The sequence below is a fragment of the Echinops telfairi genome, unplaced genomic scaffold, assembly GCF_000313985.2.
Source record: "Echinops telfairi isolate 266 unplaced genomic scaffold, ASM31398v2 ScPeMD7_443;HRSCAF=831, whole genome shotgun sequence".
In the NCBI taxonomy this organism is placed as follows: domain Eukaryota; kingdom Metazoa; phylum Chordata; class Mammalia; order Afrosoricida; family Tenrecidae; genus Echinops; species Echinops telfairi.
The window spans coordinates 7,669,867-7,691,319 of NW_022104341.1; the positions used below are offsets into that span (position 1 = coordinate 7,669,867).

The window sequence follows — 21,453 nt, forward strand, 5'->3', positions numbered from 1 at the left end:
GATACTAATAATAGAAATAACCGTCCAGTGCTTTACTACTTACAGCAGTGGTTCTCAACCTGTGGGTCGCGACCCCTGTGGGGATCGATTGACCCTTTCACAGGGGTCGCCCAATTCATAAAAGTAGCAAAATGACAGTTATGAAGTAGGAACGAAAATAATTTTATGGTTGGGGGTCACCGCAACATGAGGAATTGTATTTAAGGGTCATGGAATTAGGAAGGCTGAGAACCACTGATTTACAGAGACTTTTCAGGTCCCCATCTTCGTTATTAGCAGTCCCATTTTGCAAAGCATGAGACTAGGGACTAGCCAGGTGAGCATCGCTAGTGTATCTTACAAATAAACTAGTTCGTGGTCAAGTTAGGACTTAAACCCAGGGGCCCTCCTCCCCAGGCCGCCACACCACACCACACCACACCACACCACACCACACCACACCACACCACACCACACCACACCACACCACACCACACAGCCTCTTGCATTTTTGTCACTGGTCTCTTCAGCACCTGGCACAGCGCTAACTCAACTGGTAAGATTTTCAGAGCAAGGGTGAGCAACTACTTTCTTTCCCCTCTTTTCACTTCCAAGCTCTGCATTCTTGTCAAAACGCCAGAGTCTGGAAAGCACACGAGACCAGCTACTCCTCTGCTGCTCTTGGCCCAGGTGGTCTGTGTAAGTCAGGGAGCTCCACGGCCGAGCCATCCCGCATCTGGGTGTAGAGAACTCAGAACGCCCTTTGCAAACCTCAGCTCGCTTACCTGTGGTATAATTAAACACATCACCCAGAGGACTCTGGCCTGCTTTGTTATAGGCAAAAACACTGATAAAGTAGGTGAAGCCGCACTCCGACAGGAAATCGCACTGGGTGAGCGACGTGTTGCAGTGCACTTCCAGGCCGTCGTCACTCTTCACAAAGGCCACGTAGTAATCGCCCAGCTCGACAGTGGGCCAAGCCACAGACAAGTGGCCAGGGGGATCTTCCTGAATCGCCACTCTTTCAGGTGCACAAGCAACTAGGAAATGATCAGAAATGAAAAGTGTGAGAGAGTTTCTTGGCCTTTTTGTAATCATCTGAGACTTCCAGACAACCTCAGTCAGCAACCTGGAGCTGTGCACAGATTGAGTTGGGTACATGGTCTGTAAGGCTGCACCAGAAGCAACAGGAGATGTTCTTTATCAACTCAAAGGCAATGATGCAAACAGGACACCAAACTCTGATGGCCTGTCCACAGGCTCTTATTACATGAAATAATGGACCATCAAACATTCAGTAGTCACTTTATGATGCAGGGATCTGTGCTTTGAGCGTATTTGTTGAAAGGTCTGAGCTCTACTGGAAATGAAGCAAGTCTGGCCCGAGTGGAATAATGGAGTTATACAGGTGAACGTATTTGCTGTCTGTGAGCCGTCAAGTCGATTCTAACTCATAACAAACCCATTTGTTGTACAGTGAAGCCAGCCTAAAGGGATTTCTTGACTGTAAGCTTTATGAAAGCACGCGGTCACTTCTTTCTCCTTTGGAGCCACTGGGTGGGTTGAAACTGTCAACCTTTCCATTAGCCTTGATGATTAACTGGTACACTACCAGGACTCCTAAGAGATAATAATACACAAACAAACCACCTCTACTGCTATCAAATTGATTATATTTCATTTCTACCTCAAATAGGGTTCTTGAGGCCACAAATCTTTATGGGAACAGATAGCCTCATCTTTCTCCCAAGGAACAGCTGGTTGATTTGAACTGCTGACCTTGTAGTTAACAGTCCACCGTGTAACCTACTACACAACTAGGCTCGAGATATAATAATAGTCATCATTTTGGGTGCTTTCTATTAGTGGTTTCTCTAATTTTCCCTAGGATCCTTATCTCATGGATAAGGAAATGGTGCTCTTTAGAGCTTAGATGGGTTGCTTAAACACACACGGCTGCCAGGGGATGGAGCTGGTTCTCTCTGACAGGACCCGCAGCTTGTGTACAAGGCTTCAGGGGTATGGAAACTTTTTCTAAGTGCAACGTCCCCTGTGCTGAAAAACAGAGCGCACCTGACTGCTCATTGTGTCCTCAGGGAGCACTATCAACAATCAAGATACCAGATGTGCTGTGGGCAAGAACAAAATCAAGTAAGTAATACACGCAAGCCGGTGCAAACTCAGGAAGACATTTTCAGATGCCCTAATTGTTTGTTTGTTTCGTTTTTAAATACTTGAGATGATTCTAATTTTCTTTTCTGTTTTTCAACAGTTTTAGTGGCACATACTTCACGTATCACACAATTGAACAGTTGAATCTTTCAATCACATCAAGGGGAATTGTACAATCACCACCACATCTATCTTAGAGCCTTCTCCCCAGCTCCCCACGGGTTCTATCACCTTTAAACTGAGTTGTGCAATCACAATCAGTTCTAGTGCTCCCCCTCACCTCCCACCTTCGTGGTTTACTCTCAAAATTCCTTTCCCTCCCTATCGCCCACCCCCTACCCCTGCGTTCCCTACAACACCTTGTATCAGTTATTATCATTATACATCCACCCCGCCTGTGTTTCACAGCTGGCAAACCCAACAGAAAGCACTGCAAGACAAATGCACTGAGGTGGTAAGAATAAGACCATATTAGTACAAAGGCAAAAATACAAATGATGCATAAGAGGGAGAAGACCCCCATCAGTGTTCAAAAACCAGGGAAGAAATTTCTGTCATGGGACAAATCAGAGATACTTGCACACAGCACTAATTCCGGTCATGTCTATAGGGAAGAGCAAGGGGCCTGGTACGGAGTTCGATATATTACGCTTACCAGGGGTCCTCAAACTTTTTAAACATGGGGCCAGTTCACTGTCCCTCAGACCTGTTGGAGGGCCGGACTATAGTTTAAAAAAAAACTATGAACAAATTCCTATGCACACTGCACATATCTTACTTTGAAGTAAAAAAACAAACGGGGCAAAAACACCCAGCGGGCTGGATAAATGTCCTCGGCGGGCCACATGTGGCCCGCGGGCCATAGTTTGAGGGCGCTTGCAACAATGTCAGCGACAAGCATGGATCACCTTGGTGAATAAGATTGCCTCGTGCGTGCGTGCATGCGTGCGTGCTGTGCCGTGCGTGCGTGCGTGTGTGTGTGTGTGTGTGTGTGTGTGTGTGTGTGTTCAGGCCGTGACTCATGTATCTACATCAGCATGAACCAAAGTTTTGTGAAGGAATGAATCCAAATGAAGGGGATTCTCCTCTGTGCTATTCTTTTGAAGACTTTAGTCATCTCTAATGAAAAGCTCTATAAAGCAAACTACATATTTTTGTGTCCCGGGAAACATATACCAACAAAAGCCCACTGCTGTGGAGTCGATTCCTCTGGTGACCCTAACTTAGCACAGAGTAGAGCTGCTCCCTAGGGCCTTTGAGGCTGGAAATCTTTACAGGAACAGAAATCCTTCTCCAGTGGGCTCGAATTGCTGATCTGGCAGTTAGCAATCCAACCCATAACCCACATTGCTACGGCGGCTTTCTAAATGCAGTTTACGTTTTATGGATGAGTCGGGGTCGTTCCCACAATCATCGCCTTTGGAGTTATACACAAACTCAAGTGTGCAGGGCTGTGTATCCGTGGCACTTGACACTGGCTGCATGTTAGAATCAGCTGGGAAGCATTCACAAACTATTCATGTCCAGACTCCATTCGTGGCAACTCTGGTTGAGGGCCTGGGTGTTGGGATTCTAGAAAAGCTCCCCAGAGGCTCCTAAAGTGCATCCAAGTGTGGAAAACACTGGCTGGATGCTCGTGCAATAAAGGATCAGCACAGCTTCTGTGCTCTTGAAAGTGCTTTTGCTCTTCACTCACTGCCAACAAGCATATCCTAAAACCACCTCCAGTGCACCAGTCCGCTGCCTAAGGTCAACAGAGAAGCCCAAGTACCAAGTTTGCTGTACTAGTGACCTTCCCTTAAACCCACTGCCACCAAGTCAATGCCGACTCATAGCGACCTGTAGGACAGGGTAGAACTGCCCCTGTGGGTTTCTGAGACTGTGCAGGAGTAGAAAGCCTCATCTTTCTCCCTCAGAGAGAGTGGGGACCTTGTAGTGAACAGCGTAACAGACTCCTACCAGTGACCTCAGCACACTCCTCGAGGCCGAGAATCTCTTAGTTTCCGAATGCTGCTCTAACAGAAATGTCACAGTAGTCAGAAACAGAAAAAAACATTTTTTTTCTTCATGGTTGAGGAGGCTAGAAGTTAGAATTCAAGCTCTACGGGGCAGTTCAACTCTGTCAAATAGAGCTACTAGGCATCGGGATCTACCCCACTCACCATAACGCTTGGGAAGGCTCTCTCCCCTGGGGTGCTGGGGAAAGAGCTGTGTCTCTTCCAGCATCCCAAGGTACCATGACAACCGTCACATGGTGTCTCTCCCTCCCACTTTTGGGTTCACGTGTGGGTCTCATCTGCTCATTTTAAGCAACTAGGTCTAAGGACACACCCTATATTGACACAAGGAAATCTAGACAACATTATTTCCACAAGTTTAAGGGCTAGGATCCCAACATGTATTTTGGAGGGTCACCATTCAATCCGAATAGGGTCCAAGGGGCTGGCTCTCCTTCTTTCCTGTGGAATAGGGAGTGTCGGCTTACTGATGCTCTTATCCTCTCTGCTCTAAAGTATTTTAAACTTCAAAACAAAACCTTATGGCCAGTGAGTTGGTGCCGACTCACAGCAACCTTAAATGACAAAGCAGACTATCCTTGCGAATTTCGATACTGCAACTCTTCACAGGAGTAGAAAGCTTGGTCTTTCTCCTGCAGAGTAGCTGGTGGTTTCGAACCACTGACCTTGCAATTAGCAGCCCAAGTCTTAACAGCTACACTACCAGGATTCCCTTTTAAATTTAGAAGGACTGAAGTCTGACATTTCGATAAAGCAGACATTTAAAAAATTATCTGCATTTTGTTTGATGTAGAGTAGTGAAATTAGGCAAATTTGAGCTTGAACCCCAAATCTACCACTTAGTACATGTGCCCTTGGGGAAAAGATTTAACCTGAGTTTCAATTTTCTTATCTGGAAAAGGAATTAATACAGTTTATTTCACTGTGTTGTCATGCAAATTAAATGTATTTAATTTGTAGTGCTTCGCACAAGGAGTACAAGTGGCACAAGAGGTAAACGCTCAGTTGCTAATCAAAGGTTGGAGGTTTAAACCCGTCCAGTCGCCCTGTAGGAGTTAAGACCTGATGGTCTTTGATCAAGATTGCTGTGGTTGTGTGCCTTGAGTTGACCCCAACTCCTAGGGGCCTCATAGAACAGAGCAGAACTGCCCTGTGGGGTTTCCTGTGATCTCTCTGGGAGCAGACTGCCAAATCTTTTCTCCCACAGAGTTACTGGGAGATTTGAACCACTGACTTTTAGCAACCAAACGAGTAACCATTGGGCCACTAGACATCTTTCCATAGAAACAACAGTTCTACTCTGTCCCGTGGAGTCACTGTCAAGTGAAAACGAGTCAACAACACTGGCAACAATGCGTAGGACCTGGTAGGCCTTCATTAAAGGTTAGTCTCCAGCCCCGGGACACACGCATATTTCTAGACAGAGGAGTTACCCTCCATTTGGTATTTTTGTTTTTTTAATCTGAGAAGAACAGAAACAGGAACCATCCAAACCCGTATGCAGAACTGATACACATCCCCTCTTTATCTTTAAAGGCCTGGGTGAAGCATGAGATAAAGAAAAGGCCGTTCACCGTACTACAGAGTCAGAGCTGCAGGTACTCGAACTGCAGCTTGGGATTTCACAACTTTTATAAATGAAGTAACAACCAGTTAATGAAAGATCTGGACTAGGAACCAGCATGTCTTATTTTTGAAGAAATCATGTTTCCAATGCATGGTACTTGGTTTGACCCTCGATATTCTTCATCAGTGTTTAACTCAGTGCTTTCCCCCCTTGACTGGACATTCCTTTTCACTTCTTCCAGAATGTTCTAGAACAGAACTGGGTGATTATTTATTTCCCTTTGGAAGTCACTTGGACTTGCCAGTCCCAAAGGCTTTCCGCTCAAATTTACATACCAGTTTTCAGGTCCACTGCAGAAGCTGATTTGCTAGATCCAGCCTCGTTACTCGCTACAACGGAGATCAAGTACTCTGTCCCACAGCGGAGCGAAGAGATGGTGCAGGAACTGAAAGGGGTACTGCAGCTCAGCTCTGAAGAGTCGCCCAAAGCCAGCACCGTGTAGTTGGAAGCTCCTTCTGTCAGTGCCCACGAAACAGACGCCTTCAGAGTCCCGCTGTCAAAAGCAACTTGAATGTTGGCAGGAGCATGAGGACCTGCATTTTTGAGAAGGCCCCATGAAGATTTGCAGTACCCTCCAGTATCCAAGTGTGAGCCCCAGGATGATGGACACCTCAAATCTCACCCCTGTTTGACATCGTTGAGTCATAAGAACAGATTTTGGAATTAGAGTTGATTTAAGATGGTGGGGATGATGTGATGGAGGAAATGTGCTTCGCTTGTGACAAAGAAAACAATTTCAGGGGCAAAGAATGGAATGTTATGGATTGAATTTTATCCCTTCAAATGTGTTGAAAAATTGGTTATGTTCTTGACACCATGGATATATGGATGGATTGTGATAAGAAATGTATGAGCCCCCAATAAAATGATTTTTTTAAATTTTGTTTGTTAAAGTCCTCCTCTTGGGTTATTTCTGTTATAGAACTAGCTATCTAAGACATTAAAAGAAGTATGATCACTCAATAAAAATTAAGAAAAAGAATCGAAGTATGATTTGGTTTAACAATGTTGAAGGAGGAGGTACCTCAGTAGAAGGGCAATTGCAAGTGTTCTGAAAACAAAGTTGAGATTTAGGGTACCTGGGAACTGGTGATATCTTTTCCATTAGTTATACCAACTCATAATGAACATGTGACCTCGGTATTTAATCACATTGTTATTTAATTTTCCCTTAATTGTAACATTTGTCTAAGATCTGTGCCTTGAACATAAAAACTTGAAAAACCAAACGTGTTGCAATTGAGCTGATTCCTACTCATGGCATTTCTCTGTGTTACAGAGAAAAACCCCATAGGGTTTTCTTAGCTATAATCTTTATGGAGGCAGATGGTCAGGCCTTTCTTCCACAGTGCTGCTGCTTAGTTTTGAACCACCGACCTTTAGGTGAATAGTAGACTGCAAACCATTTGCGCCAAACATGGACCCAGGCCTAGCCGATAATAGGTGCTAAATATGTTTGGAATGAATGCGCTAGTTGACAAGTGGTTAAAGGAATTAAATGAAATTGTAAATGTGAAAGGCTACAGGGGCCTTCAGCCACGATCAAATATTCTCACTATTGGATTAGCTTCAAAAATATCCCTTCACTGCTTTGATACCTGCTAAGACTTTTTCTGCAACAGCTTTCAGGTCGTATTTTTTTCTAGAAGAGCAGACTTCTTTTCCATTCTTACGCACAGTATTAAATATGAGGACCATGTTACCTTGTTGGTTTACCCAAAACCCTTTCCCCCATACTCTTAGGAAACACGGCTCCCCTTTCTCCAGTGTTCTCTCATTGAATAGATTGAGGAGTTGTATTGTTGGGCTGTGGAGGAGAGACACTGGCCTCTTTGAGAGTCTGTCAGGCTTTAGAAAACTGGACACATATGGAATGGAACACAGATGGGAGCAAAGAGTGGACCCTGTTTGAAGACATGGGGACCCAACTCATTCCCCCATGGGCCATCTCTATAGGTGGGGTCATTCTGGGCCTTGAAGTGTTTGAAAGGACCCTGTTTTCCCACGTGGGAATCAAAGAACCAGGGAAAATGAGGGATAGGAGGCTAACTCCAGACACGAAGCCCTTTTAAAAGACGAGGAAACAAATAAAGGGGATGACTGTAAGACACATTCATCCCTAGGAAATGGCTCTTGCAGCCCCCAGCCCTCTTTGCACACTGAGCACGCTTCCATGGGAGCACCTGCTGGCCTGCACGGCTGCCTGTGGTGTACACGTACATCTGTCTCTCCTCGGACACAAGGAGCTCTTTGACGTGAGGGTTCGTGTTTCATTTGACTTGATAGCAACTGAACAATAGCTAACACACAGTGGGCCCTCAGTCAGCGCTGGTGGAAAGCAGGGAAGCAGGCATGTGCAGGAAAATTCTCAGGGAGACTGGCTGGTCATGGCCGCCCCCCATTCACCAGGGCCGTCATGATTCACCTATGGAACTATCTCATGATTTCTCTGCAGAGAAGTAAGGCAAATCCTTCTCTTCGCCCTCACACAGTGGGCTCCCCTCCTAACTCATAAGGAAACTTAGGAACCGTTGGAGAGAACATTCTGGTTTCTTTCTCCCTACCCCTCCACCCCCACCTCCCAGGCTTTCCTTAGCTCTCTCCCAGATACTAAACAGTCTAGTTGGTGACAGCCTGGCCTCACTGGGCCACCTGCCAGTGCATGGCTTACTCGGCCTCAAGAGAAGACAAAGTCTCTACCCCTCCCTTCCTCCCTCTCTATCCTTCAGCCCACTCCCTGCCGCTTTGGGAAATGCGTGATAGCCCACTCACGTGCAGTGTAAGCATCAGGACAGCGGGGACTCTGCTCTGATTGCTGCTGCATCTCTAGAGTGATGTCGGCTCACAGCTGGCAAGCCCCAGACTCACAGCCATCGAGTGGATTTTGACTCATAACAACCCGATGGGGCGGCGTGACACTGGCCTTGTGGGTGTCTGAGGCTGTAATGCTGTACGGAAGCTGGAAACGTCTTTCTTTCTCCCACGAAGGGGCTGGTGGGTTCAAACTGCTGGCCTTGTGGTTAGCAGCCCATGGCTTAACCCCTGAACCACCAGGAGCCCTGGCATACACTCATCAAATGTCTGCTGAATCAATGAGGTTCCTGTTTGGTACCATTCTTTTTGTTTAGACGTTTGGCCTGGTCCCAGGAAGGAACCAGGAAAACCCTAACCAGAGTGACTTCGTGCTGTGCACTATGGGGAGGGGACTTGGAGTTGAGTTGGCTCGGGGGGGTGGGATGAGGAGTGTGGGGGGGTACGGGCTGTGCTCTCTGCTTCTGAACAGCACTCTTTACACATCCAGTAAGCAGTTAAATTACCGAGGAGGAATAGTCAAGGCGCTATAAATAACTCCATCATCAACTTAAATAGCTGCTGCCAGCTGCTCTGTACTTATCACTTACACTGCTCTGCAGGGCTACAATGCCCATGCCCCGCGTTCATCAGAAAGGAGCGTGCCTGGGCTGAGCTGCTTACTGGTTCTCTGATTGCGGGTGGAGTCATCCCCAGGGACCCCGTTGGCATTCCATGCACAGGCCTTTATGGTGTAGAGCGTCCCCGCATCCAGGTTGCTGAATGTCAAGGAGGTGTTTGTAGTGTTCTCTTTCCAGATTCGACCCAAGCCGTTGGCTCTCACGATGGACACCGAGAATCCAATGGCCATGTAGACCGCTTCCCACTGCACGAGAATAGAGTCCGGACTCGGAGAGCTTATTGCTAGAACTGGGGCAGCCAATACTAAAGAGACAAAAAGAAGAAGAAAAAGACATGTATTGACTTCAAGGAAGTCCAACACAGGGTAATCCACACTTAGAAAGGAAGTCATCGACCGCCTCAGTGAGCTGGCTCCCCATGTCCTCCCTTCCTGTTTTTGCAAAAGGGTCCACAGCCGAGTTTCCTCAGGCACTTGCTGCTCCGGTGTGTGTGAATCATAAAGGACTGGTCAAAGGGATGGGGAAGATGGGAAACAATTATCAGGCATAATATCCTCTGGAGAAGGGTCAGAAATTAGATGAAACGTCCCTGGGATGACAGTCAGGGCCCTGGTGGCACTGTCGGGTAAGTGTTGGGCTGCTAACAAGGTCAGTGATTCAAACCCATCAGTCGCTGTGCAGGAGACAGGTGTGGGATCTATGCCCACAATGATTTACAGCCGCAGGAACCCAATAAGGCAGTGGTTCTCAACCTTCCGAATGTCGCGACCCTTTCATATAGTTCCTCATGTGGTGGTGAGCCCCCCCAAGCATAAAATTATTATTGTTGCTACTTCATAACTATAATTTTGCCACTGTTATGGATCGGGCAACCCCGGTGAAATGGTCATTCGACACCCCCCCAAAGGGGTGGTGACCCACAGGTTGAGAACCATTGCAATAAAGGGTCCATGAGTTGAAAAAAATCAACATGATGGCCATGGGTTTTTGAAGTTTAGGTGGGGTGATCACAGTATATATTAATGGGGAAATTATGGCTTCAATGATTTTTACATATGTAAGTAACTTCTCAGAAATATAAATTCAAATCCAAATTCATTCTCAAATGCCATTGAGCCTATTCTGACTTATAGTGATGCAGAGGACAGGGTAGAACCGGCCCTGTGGGGGTCTGAGGCTATACATCTTTAAGGGAATAGACAGCTTCATCTTTCCCCCATGAGTGGCTGGTGGTTTTGAAGTGCTGGCCTTGCGTTTAGCAGCCCAATACTTAACCCACTACGCCATCAGGGCTCCCCCTCCGAAATATACCTAGGTTCAACTTTATTAAAGTAGTTTGAGTAATAGCCACTATTATTGTTCATATGTATGCCAGGCAGTCAAAGTGCACCAGAAGATCTCTTCTTGTTGTGATCTGGCCTGGTCTTCTTGGCCGAGGTGAAACAGAGAGCACTCTTCCAGGGATCTTAAGGTAGGGGTGCTTTTAAACACATTCAGAATTGGATTTTATTTTCCAAAGCAAAGCAAAGCAAAGCAGAGCAGCTGATATTGAAATTCAACACACACACACACAGACACACACACACACACACACACACACACACACACACTCACTCACAACTGAGCTCCTAAAAAATGTCATTTGGTGACGTTTGCTTCTGAGACCTGCATTGTGGGTGCTCAGATGGTGCCAAATGACGTTTTGCATTTACTTGCAGGCTCAGTGTCATGGCTCCAGGACACAAGCAAGCAGCCCCCAGAGGACGAGCACCCAGTGCGACCTGTCTTTGCCTGCTTTGGAGGGGATGCCTGGCTTCTCCCAGCAGCGCTGATGGACCTGACGGTGATTTGGTACAAGGTCGCAGCCTTCAGGCCTGTCACGGTGCCAGGGGAATGGACCACCATGGTCTCAATGACCGTGCCCCCGTTTTCAGCCGTGAGGAGGTAACTGGTGGCCCCTGGCACTGTAGCCCATTCCACGGTGATGCTGTTGCTGAGCTTTGAATATGCTTGGTCGATGGTGGGTATTTCAGGAGCTGGAAGAGATGTTTGAGGTGGTACATTAGTCAGGACACATAGAAGGATCATGCTTCCCATCAGTTTACATTTCAAGGAGGAGAAACCCTCTCCCGCCGTCCTCAAGCATAAGCCTGGCCATCACTTTGCAGATCACAGCCAATCCCAGAGAAGAACGGCAGATTGCTCTCCCAAAAGAGAACCGGAAAGCTCACATTGTGGGCGAAGTATTTGACTCCCATTCGGTGATGGGGTTTCAGAGAAGTTTTTCCCAGTTGTTAGTGGATGATTTGTCTCTGTGTGCTTTTGGACTGCTGTGCGAGAAGCCCCCCTCCAGGCCCACAACTGGGCCGCACAATCTCCAGCAAAGTTCCGTCTCCATCCTCCCCTCACGCCCTACCACTGTGGCCACCGCCGCCGCACCCTGCCTGCTTCCCAAGGACATTCCATGGAAAGGCAGAAGGAGGGCAGTTTTTTGTTGTCCTTCCATCAAAGCAGCCGCTTTCTTTATTTTAAGCGTGGGGCAATGTTCATACTCATCTCTACAAAATAAAAACTATGACCGCAGGCTCTGTCAGAAGACCTGCCTTACAAAGAGACAGGAAACCCTATCCATGCAACAATATGCACGAACTTTGGAAATCTGTGGCGTGAAGTCAGTTGGTCACAAAAGGATGAATGCCGTAGGATCCCACTTATGTAAAAGATCAAGCATAAGTGTTACGAATGGAAGGGTAGGTCCCCCCAAATGTGTGCTGCTCTTTCAACTCCCTGTATCTTACAATCCCATTTAGAAATGGGTTTTCTTTGTCACGTGAAGGGGCCCTAGGACTTAGGACATGCTTTAAGTCCATCACCTTTGAAATGTAATAAGAGCAGGTTAGGCACAGCAAAGGCACAGAGACAGAGAGGGAGGGCCCGGCACAGAGTCAAGAATAGACGCTGAAGAGACAAGGGCCTTCCCACGGAGCTGGTGCAGAAAGAGAGACTTTCCCTAAACCTGGCAGCCTGGATTAGGACTTCTCGCCTCCTGAACCGTTCAGATATCTATTTGTTCCGGCTACCTGCTACCGGTATTTCTGTTCCAGCAGCACTAGAGAACTACGACAATAGGCAAAGGTAGAGAGTCCAATGTTTATTAGTGGCCAGGGGTGGGAGGAAGGAACCAATGTGTTTCTATTTATGATTATGGAAAATGTGGCAATGGATATGGGTGATGATCACACTAGATTAATGTTATTGATGTCTCTAAATTGCATGTGGGAAATGTTAGATTGGCAAATATTATGATGTATCATCAGATCACAAAAGGGAGGCTAATTGTATCACGACATAACTGTGCAATTAGATTAGTGCCAAGTGCCAAGCCACTAAGAGTCATAGCCCCGCCAGGTTGGTATAGAACCTTCACCCTCACAGTCAGTATTCCTCTCATGTCACACCTGGATGTCATCTAGTGCCAGACTTACATTGTTAAGGTGTAAAATAGTCAGATATTAGATTTTTTTTACTACTATTGTCGATATGAAATGCCAGCTAACAAGATAGTCAATGCATAAGGAGTAGGCCTATTTACAGCCATACAGCGAACAAACAAACCTCCACCTTAGCATAAAATGAGATGACATTGTCACGCCTCACCTGGCTGGGCCTGGTCACGACTGTCTCAGGGAGCGTGAATCTATGACACACTTTAGGTATGGGCTAGGAGCTATAACATGCCAATCAGATTCCTACTTTACAAAAATCCACAGACATCAAAATGTTCTAGATGTTGGAAATCCAGTTGGAAGGAAAGTAGAAGCAACATTGCTGGATTCCCCATTTGAAACAGGCACTTGGTCTATTGTGTTGATCATCTCCACTAGCTGGGCAGAACTGCCGAATGCAAAATTCAAGACTAAAGGACAAAACTAGGCAAAGAGGGAGAAAGAGTAAATACAGTCCAAATGTGTGTGATTCCCAAGTCTCACTTCCCTGCTCCACCCACCACCCACCCACCCCCGCCCCCGCCAGATCCCCGTGTACGCATCACAGACAACCTTCTCTTTCTGTACAAATAGCTCAGCGAGTTGGCTTTGGCACCATCTCAGACATAATCATGCTGCAAAAATGAACAAAGTCTCCACTGTCACTGAGCAGACATTCCTTGCACATCACTCCACCTGTCTCCTTTGCCATTGAAAGGAAATTAAGATCGTCTCTACACTGGGAACCACTGCAGACCTTCTAATCTTAGTCATTTGCCAGCAGAAGCTGAAGTTGTAGGTAGGGCTTGTGTCTGCCCTCCTCTCTAGAACTCAAAGCTCCAGCAGGGCTCCCATTGTTATCCCACCCGACACCCATGCCTCTCTGCTCCTCGACAGTTGCACCTGAGTCCTAGGCCTGTTTTCCTCTAACCACATGGCTGTCTCTCAACAACTTCGGCTTCTTTTCCTATGGTTTATCTTAATCTCCTCCACTAATGAGGCTTCCTGGAAAAACACGCACCCATCTAGTCATGCCCACTGGAGACCTGAGAGTGCGTTCTCGGAGGGCTTTCCAAGGCGTCTAAGCAGGAAGCATGGCACAGACGGTGTCCCCACAGGCCCCACCAAAGTCGCCTTGTTGCAGTGAGCTGGAAGCATGATGGGCTGGAGAGAGTAAAAGCAGCGTCGTGTGGCGGGAAATGGGCAGACTTGGATTCAGGAACTCTGGGTGTGAGCCCTGGCTCTGGTGTGAGCTTTTGTGTGAACCTATGCAAGTCCTTTGAGTAAATAGTGTGTGCAAGGGCATCTTGGAAACCATGAAGGGGTGTGTGTGTGTGTGTGTGTGTGTGTGTGTGTGTGAGCGCACGCGCGCCATGACAAGCATGTTTTGACAGAGGAAAGGAAGCTCATCTGGGAAAGTCTCGGAGAAGTGTGGGTACAGGGAGATTCTGGGGAGGCTGGAGAGACAGGTGTGCTGTTTGGCAGTGGCTGGTCCAGGCAGGAGCTGAGCAGCACCAGCAATGAACTCGTCAAGATCAGCACCCCCTTCTTCCTCACTTCAGTGGTTAGCCCACTTACTAGATTAATAAAGAGAAATTCTTTTCTTTAAAAAAAAATCATTTTATAGGGGGCTTGTACAACTCTTATCCCAATCCCTGCATGCATCCATTGTGTCAAGCACATTTGTCCATTTGTTGCCGTCATCATTCAAAGAGAAATCTTTAATTCTCTCAATATGCCATCAACCACTCTGATCAGTCAACAGTAAAGAAGCCCTTTGACCCTCGGCTTCTGTGCATGCTACCAACGGAAAGCAGCCGAAATTAGCCCACAGAGTCCCCTGGCTAACCATGTATGCGCCAGCGATGCCAGAGCTCAAGGGGAATAAAACACCACAACCATCCACCCTCCAAATGAAACCTTCTACGTAGCATCACTAAAACACCTCAAAGCCACTGCAAAGCCAGGACAAATCAATTCACAGCACCCTGGGTGTCAGGCTGCCCCTTCTCTGGAGGGCTCCAAGAGCGTGGCCGGGTGGAGCCAGTTCTGATGGCCGAGGGTGCACTCGAGAGACCACAGAGCTAGAGGCCATTTAGAAAAGTTACTTTGTATATTGTCAGGAAGTCTGCCCCTGGCTTTCCTGGCCACACCTGAAGGTTTCTCAAGAGACCGCCAAGAGAATAAACGAAAGAGGGAGATCGTATTAGTAAAAGCTCTAGTGTAGCTGCGTGGGTGTTCTGGATACTGATAGCTCACTCTTATACCTGTATTAAGTCAATTAAGATTTCTCTTCTTTCCACTTTCTTTGTAAAAACTTTTTTATTGCGAATTAGGTGTTTTGCATTCAGCAATGACTACACATTTTGCTTCAGCTCATCCACTGCCATCTTAATGTGCCCGCACGTATCCCACATCCTCCCTGTGGTCCCTGCCTCCATTCCTGCTTCTTTCCTACCTCGCTGAGGCTTGGCCTGGGATACATGTTGCCCCATTGATAATAAGTAGCTGATTCTTCTAACCCAAGGGTGAGTTCAGTTCTAGGCCTCAGGGGCGATTAAGAGTCCCAGTTTCAGGGGTTCTACCAGTCTCTAACTGACCAGTTACACTTTCTTTGCTGTTGTACAGACCAAATAATAAACCACGGTTGTTCTAATGTACACAGAATCGCTCTAAAAGTTTGTTGGTGATATAGCTGATATATTATATGGTTCCTACAGATTCACCTAAAGTCCAATAAACATAAAGTTCCCATCTAGAGGCTTCCAGAGCCTCTAACATCACCTCCAGTCATTTATTTATTTAAGAAAAGTTGTGGTCAAGTCTTTTTTGTGAGAAAACCCTTTTCTAGCTCCGAGTGACCATAGTCTATACAGTAAGGATGACATATCCTGGAAGGTAGAGCTCTTTTTGAGTAAAGTAGGGAATATTGGAAATTTCATTTAAAACCAAACAAGCAAACAAAACAAAACAGCTTTCTAGTTGTCTCCTTTAATTCCCCTGAAGACAAATGTTAAGTTCTGTAACTCCCATGCGTCACTGTTTGGGACTAAGAGTTTGCTTCTTCGACTGATATGATACTCATGACAGTATTTCACACGTGGCTAGCTATAGACAAGAAAATGCATGTCTATATGATTGTATACATCACCGAATCAAAAACCAAACTTGCTGCTGGATACATTACAGTATTCAACAAAGATTCCTCAGTAGGACTTGTTTTCTATGTCTGAGCTACTTATTGGTCTACCAGTTTTCATCTTGCTTGCCCTGACTGAGGGCCTAGCACACAGGTAAGTGCTGATTGCCTCTTCTTAGTGCCGTCATTTTGGGGGCACTGTATTGGAATCAACTCCACCACCACAGGTTTAAAATGAAAAAAAAAAAATTTAACCATTATATGGCAGAGTAACTGTGAAATGGCGATGGAAGTTGAAATCAAATAGGGAGGAGAAGGTTTGCATTTCAGAAAAGTTTACCTGTTTTTGTTGAAGTCACCTGAAAGGGAAAGTTTAGAAAAATTAGAACCACAAAGGAAAGCACCGCTTTAGAAAATGTAAAACGTAGTCAGAGCAATAACAAATTACCACAGCATCCTGATGCCTCCCGTGAGTAATCTATCAATGCAGACAGAGGATTCACGTGCCCAAACCATCTCCCAACACTAAAACCTACCGCCAAACTTCTCAGGCAGATCACATTACGATTTCATTTTTCTCCCTGAATCTGCCTATTGAACGAAGTTGGGAGCTGCTGAGAGATGCCTCGGCAGTCTTTGTTCTCCTAATAGAATGATCATCTTGTTTTCTTTCTCTGGCATATTGCATTTAATTTCAAACACACAAATATATGCAAACTTGGTATGATCCATAAATATTTTGACTCCTATCTCCCCACCTCCCAGCCTCTCAAAAAAAAAAAAGCAATCGAGATGGAGAGAGAGAGAACCTGACAGTCTTCTCCCCTAAATAGTTGCGGATGAATTGAGACGGTCAGCTCACCACTTTAAGACAGATCAGACAGACTCCAATCAAAGGAAAACGGTTCTCCGGTCCACCAGCCATCCTGTTGCACAGAACACTCACAGCGACCTGAGCAAAGTGACCAGAGTCCCCTCTGGTCCGCAGGAGGCAGTCCCACTGGTCACTGGGACACAGGAGGCTGTGGTGCTGGGAACAGACTGGGAAGTAGCTCCTCCCTCTCAGGGTGGAGCTGACCAGTAACTAGTGGCTCCTGGGCGGCCAAGGCTGAGACAGAAAGTCGGACAGAGCCATGCCAAGTGGACCAAGAAGGTACGGTAAGCTAAGTTACAGAGCAACATGCAGAATGCACGCCTTCTCTTTATTTTTTCCCTTTAATTTTAAAAATAGAAATGTCACAAAGCTGTACAGGAAATTGTTGATAGAGTGGAATGATCACTTTAAACTCACGAGATCTTGGGCAATATTTTTTTGTTCTTCACCTTCATTTATTGCTATTGTTGTTTCTGTCCAGAATGGCCATTCCTACTCTTTGCAAAGCTGCACTCTCTTAGGATCAAAGAGTAGACACAGGTGTCTGCCCTGAGGTTAGTGGGAAGTCCCAGAGGAGCACGTTATACACCCCCACCCTCCACCCTCCGGGATGACTGTAATTTCAGTGCTCTTTAGTTCCAGTTATTTTCCTAGTCCAGACTCTTCCTCGTAATGAGAATTCACTGGGATTCTACAATATTTAATCCTATCTGTTACCGATTGAGAGGCAGCCTGGGTGGCTCTGTGGTTACATGTTTCAGCAGTTCAAAATCACCAAGGGAACGTGCGAGAGAAAGACTGGACTTTCTACTTCCACAGAGAGTTGGAAACACATAGTCGTCTTGGAAATCACAGGGGCTGTTCTACCTTGTCCTATGGGTTGACATGGACTCATAGAAAGTGACTTTGGTTTGGTTTGATTATAGATTGAATCATGTCTCCAAAAAAGGTAAGTTGAAGTCCTAATTTCTATATGTGGGAATGTGACCTCATCTGGTTTCTTGAGTTAACAGTTAACAGATTATACTGGAGTCTGATGGATCTAGTCCTAATATTTTGGGAGTGGTGTTTTACCAAGGGGAGACCAGGCATGAAGACAGAGACATACAGGGGAAAGACAGATGCTGTATGATGGTGGAAGTAGGTGCATCTGTCATCAACCAAGGGATACCAAGGATTGTCAGCAGCTACCAGAAACGAGGAGAGAAAGAAGCAAGAAACTTCCTCTCTTCAAAGCCCTCAGCAACAGGGAAAAGTAATCATCGAAACGTTAGCATTGGTGTTGCTGATCAGAAAGTAGGATTTTCAAATGGAAACTGTGGAGAAGCTGTTGATTGTGGCCAGTTTCAGGATGTAACTAAGGCAATTGGCAGCTGAGGTCAGAGGGAGGAAAAACCACCAGAGATCAGGAGGTCAAAGGATTGAGAGGCAGGAGAATGACAGTTGAGTGCATAGTAGATTCACTAAGAATCAATCGATTGGGTCAGGCACATCTTAGTCCTCAAAGCAATATCCTTGCTTTTAAATAATCTAAAGAGGTCTTGTGTAGCAGATTTATCCAATACAACTCGTCTTTTGATTTCCTGACTGCTGCTTCCATGAGCATTGGGAAGTATAGTAAGGGATAGCAAAGGAGTATCAAAAATAAAAAACCCAAACCCAGAATTTTTTTTCAAAGCTATGATTTAATTATTTTTTTACAAAACAACCTTATCACCTTCAAAGGACTCTCCATCACACTTAAAACATTTGTCAAATCTGAAATTCCATTCTTGGAAACATTTTTTCAGACTCATCAGTTTGGATGGCTCACAAAATCTCCCTGTTTTTTTCTTCACCTCTTCTACTTCATCAAATCACTGTCCTTTCATGTCCCGCTTCATTCACGGAAACAAAAAGAAGTTGCACTGAGGGAGTTCAGGTGAGTAAGGCGCGTGGGACAGGAGAGGCATACTGTTTTTGCCAACAACTGGTGCATTGAGATGGCTGAGTGAGCAGGTGCATTGTCGTGGTGGCAAAATCAGTCTCCCATCTGCCACAAATCAGGCCTTAAGAAAAAATTTTTTTTAAGTGGGAACTCTTACAGATATTGTAACAATCCATATTTCCATTAGATTAAGCATAATTGTACAAATGTTACCACCATCCATTTCAATACATTTTCTTTCTTTTTGAACTCTTTGATATCAGCTCCCCTTTATCTCCTCCCTCTCCCACCCAACCTCCCAGAAACCCATATTATATATTATTATTATTTGTATCTAACACCATCCAGTGTATCCATTCATTCGCCTACAATTCTGTTTTTCTTCCCCTCAAGTGGGGTTATATGGTCATCATTGCTATCAGCTGCCCCACCCCCATCTCTTCGCTCAGGGAATCACTACTCCCATTACTGTTTCTGAAGGGTCATCTATCTTGGCTTTCATGCATCTAACATCTTGATTATACAAACGAACATGTGCAGGTCTAACAAGACTCATGAGGTGAGACAAAGACCATAATAGTGAGGGGAGACATTAAAGAACTAGAGGGTAGTTAGGTGTTTCATCAGTGCTACGCCGCTCCCTCTACTTATCATCCCTTCCATGTGGCCCTTCGGTGAGGGACTGCGCAATTATCTTGCAGGTGGGTTTTGGGTCTCCACTTTGTTCACATCAATTTGATTGCTTGTTTTTGAACTGCTGATACCTATTCCTGGTGACAAATCAGGCCTTTTTGTCGCACACTGTTATGCTATCTTTTCAGAACCTCTAAATAGAAAGCGTGATTAACAGTCTGACCTGGTGGAATGAACTCCAAACCAGTCGACATTTTCATCCATTCAGGACGTTGATGGAGGTCCAGAATGAGGTTTGTCATCAATCGACAATTTCACCTTTTTTGAAACGAGAAAAACACTGTACACTTAAGTTTTCCCCATAGGGCTGTCCTTGTAAGCTGTGTTCAACATCACAGCAGTTTCTGTGTTCCAAGCAGAACCCCAAATTTCACAGCCACATGCTGTTCTCTTAAATCGACTATCACAAAAAACAAGGTCAAGTGAAATTGCTTTTACAAAAAAATTCACTGTGACCAGAAAGAAATTTCCTAGGCAATGCCAACTCAGAGTGAGCTGCTTGGTGCTTCCTAGTGGGGAAAATTAGTACTACGAAAGCTCTGCCCAGCGGAACTTTTTTCCGCTTTCGGGGGCGGGGGGTATCTCCTCTTAATCTACTGAGATGAGCTTCCCATGAGCTAGGACCTTCAGAGGAGAGGGAGAAATGATAACCTAGAAATGCAATGCTCTTAATTGGAGGAGTTAGGGCAGACAGATTATTATGTTCGCAAGTGACTTCTAGTGAATGTCGCTTCATGTTTATTGTCAAAATACGTTATGAGTGTGATTGTTGAACAGTCACCCTGAGAAAGAAGGCAAATAAAGCAGTTGCTTTTAAAATAGAAACTTGTTTTAAACCTTTGACTTACTAAAGTTAACAGCTGAACTTCTCCTTGCAGGAGTGCGCTAAACAAAGCAAAAATGCATGAGTTCGGGTCCCAAAGGAAATGAAGAGAAAGAGAAACGAGAATGGAGGCAGCTACAAAATTGAATTTGTTGAACTACTCTTAGTGCTCTCCTCGAGTTGTTGCTATTAACTGCTGTCAAGTTGTCTCGATGCATGGTGACCTCATGTGTTACAGAGTTGAAAGGTTGGAGGTTTGAACCCACCCAGAGGCACCTTGGTGAGCTACTTCTGAAAGGTCAAAAACCTTCACTTGACAGCAACTTAGACCAACAACAATCTCTATGGAAGCCAAGGCCATTTCTTTCATGGCACTGCTAGTTGGGCTGTGACCATCAAACTTCAGGTTAGCAGCCAATTTGCAAACCACTCATTCTGTCTAAGCTCCTACTCCTTGAGTTCTTGTGTGCCTTCCAGTGGAGTCAAATCTGAATCATTTCACCACCAGGGCTCCTTATCTTTCTATAGTAACCTCTCCTCCACCCCACACCCTCCCCCACAAAAACCCCAACAAAAACCAACGTATCGATGTTCGGTGGAATCTGACACATAGTACTAGGGACATTAAGATGAATCAATAATACAAAGATCCAGAGCAGGACTGAGAGTGAAAGATCAGGGTCTGGGAGGAAAGAGAGCAAGTTAAGAGGCTGCATAACTAGGGTCACCTGCTCACTAGCCTGTAACACCTGTGGCCAAGCTTCTGGATCGTGAGCCCATTTCATTAGAGCAGCAGTTCTCAACCTGGGGATCAAATGACCCTTTCACAAGGGTCGCCTGATTCATAACAGTAGCAAAATTACAGTTATGAAGTAGCAACAAAAATAATTTTATGGTTGGGGGTTACCACAATATAAAGGGTCAAGGCTATAGGAAGGTTGAGAACAACTGCACTAAATAGAAACTAAGCATTTTTAGTCATAGTAATTGTACCACAAATGTTTAATTAATTAGGATTAAATTTTGCTGAGAGTGACAGAAAACCTATGATAAAAGTGGCTCACACAGAAATTTGTTTCTTTTTTTTTAAATTTAATCATTTTATTTGGGGTTGTCCAACACTTATCACAATCCATACATCCATCCACTGTGTCAAGCACATTTGTACATTTGTTGCCACCATCATTCTCAAAACATTTGCCTTCTACTTGAGCCCTTGGTATCAGCTCATTTTCCCCCCTCGCTCCTACTCCCCCCTCCTTCATGAACCCTTGATAATTTATAA

General features: G+C 45.4%; 1 protein-coding gene across 1 annotated transcript in view; it reads right to left on the reverse strand.

The window, feature by feature from the left end:
• FNDC7 (fibronectin type III domain containing 7) overlaps positions 1–16,776 on the reverse strand; it is a 35,684-nt gene extending 18,908 nt beyond the window's left edge. The window contains exons 1-6 of the mRNA XM_045291729.1: positions 16,714–16,776; positions 16,192–16,210; positions 11,009–11,263; positions 9,271–9,531; positions 6,072–6,329; positions 765–1,019 (exon numbers count right to left, since the gene is read on the reverse strand). Of these exons, the coding sequence (XP_045147664.1) occupies positions 765–1,019; positions 6,072–6,329; positions 9,271–9,531; positions 11,009–11,263; positions 16,192–16,210; positions 16,714–16,776 (1,111 nt within the window). The remainder of the gene's footprint in view (positions 1–764; positions 1,020–6,071; positions 6,330–9,270; positions 9,532–11,008; positions 11,264–16,191; positions 16,211–16,713) is intronic.
• Positions 16,777–21,453: the final 4,677 nt, after the last annotated feature.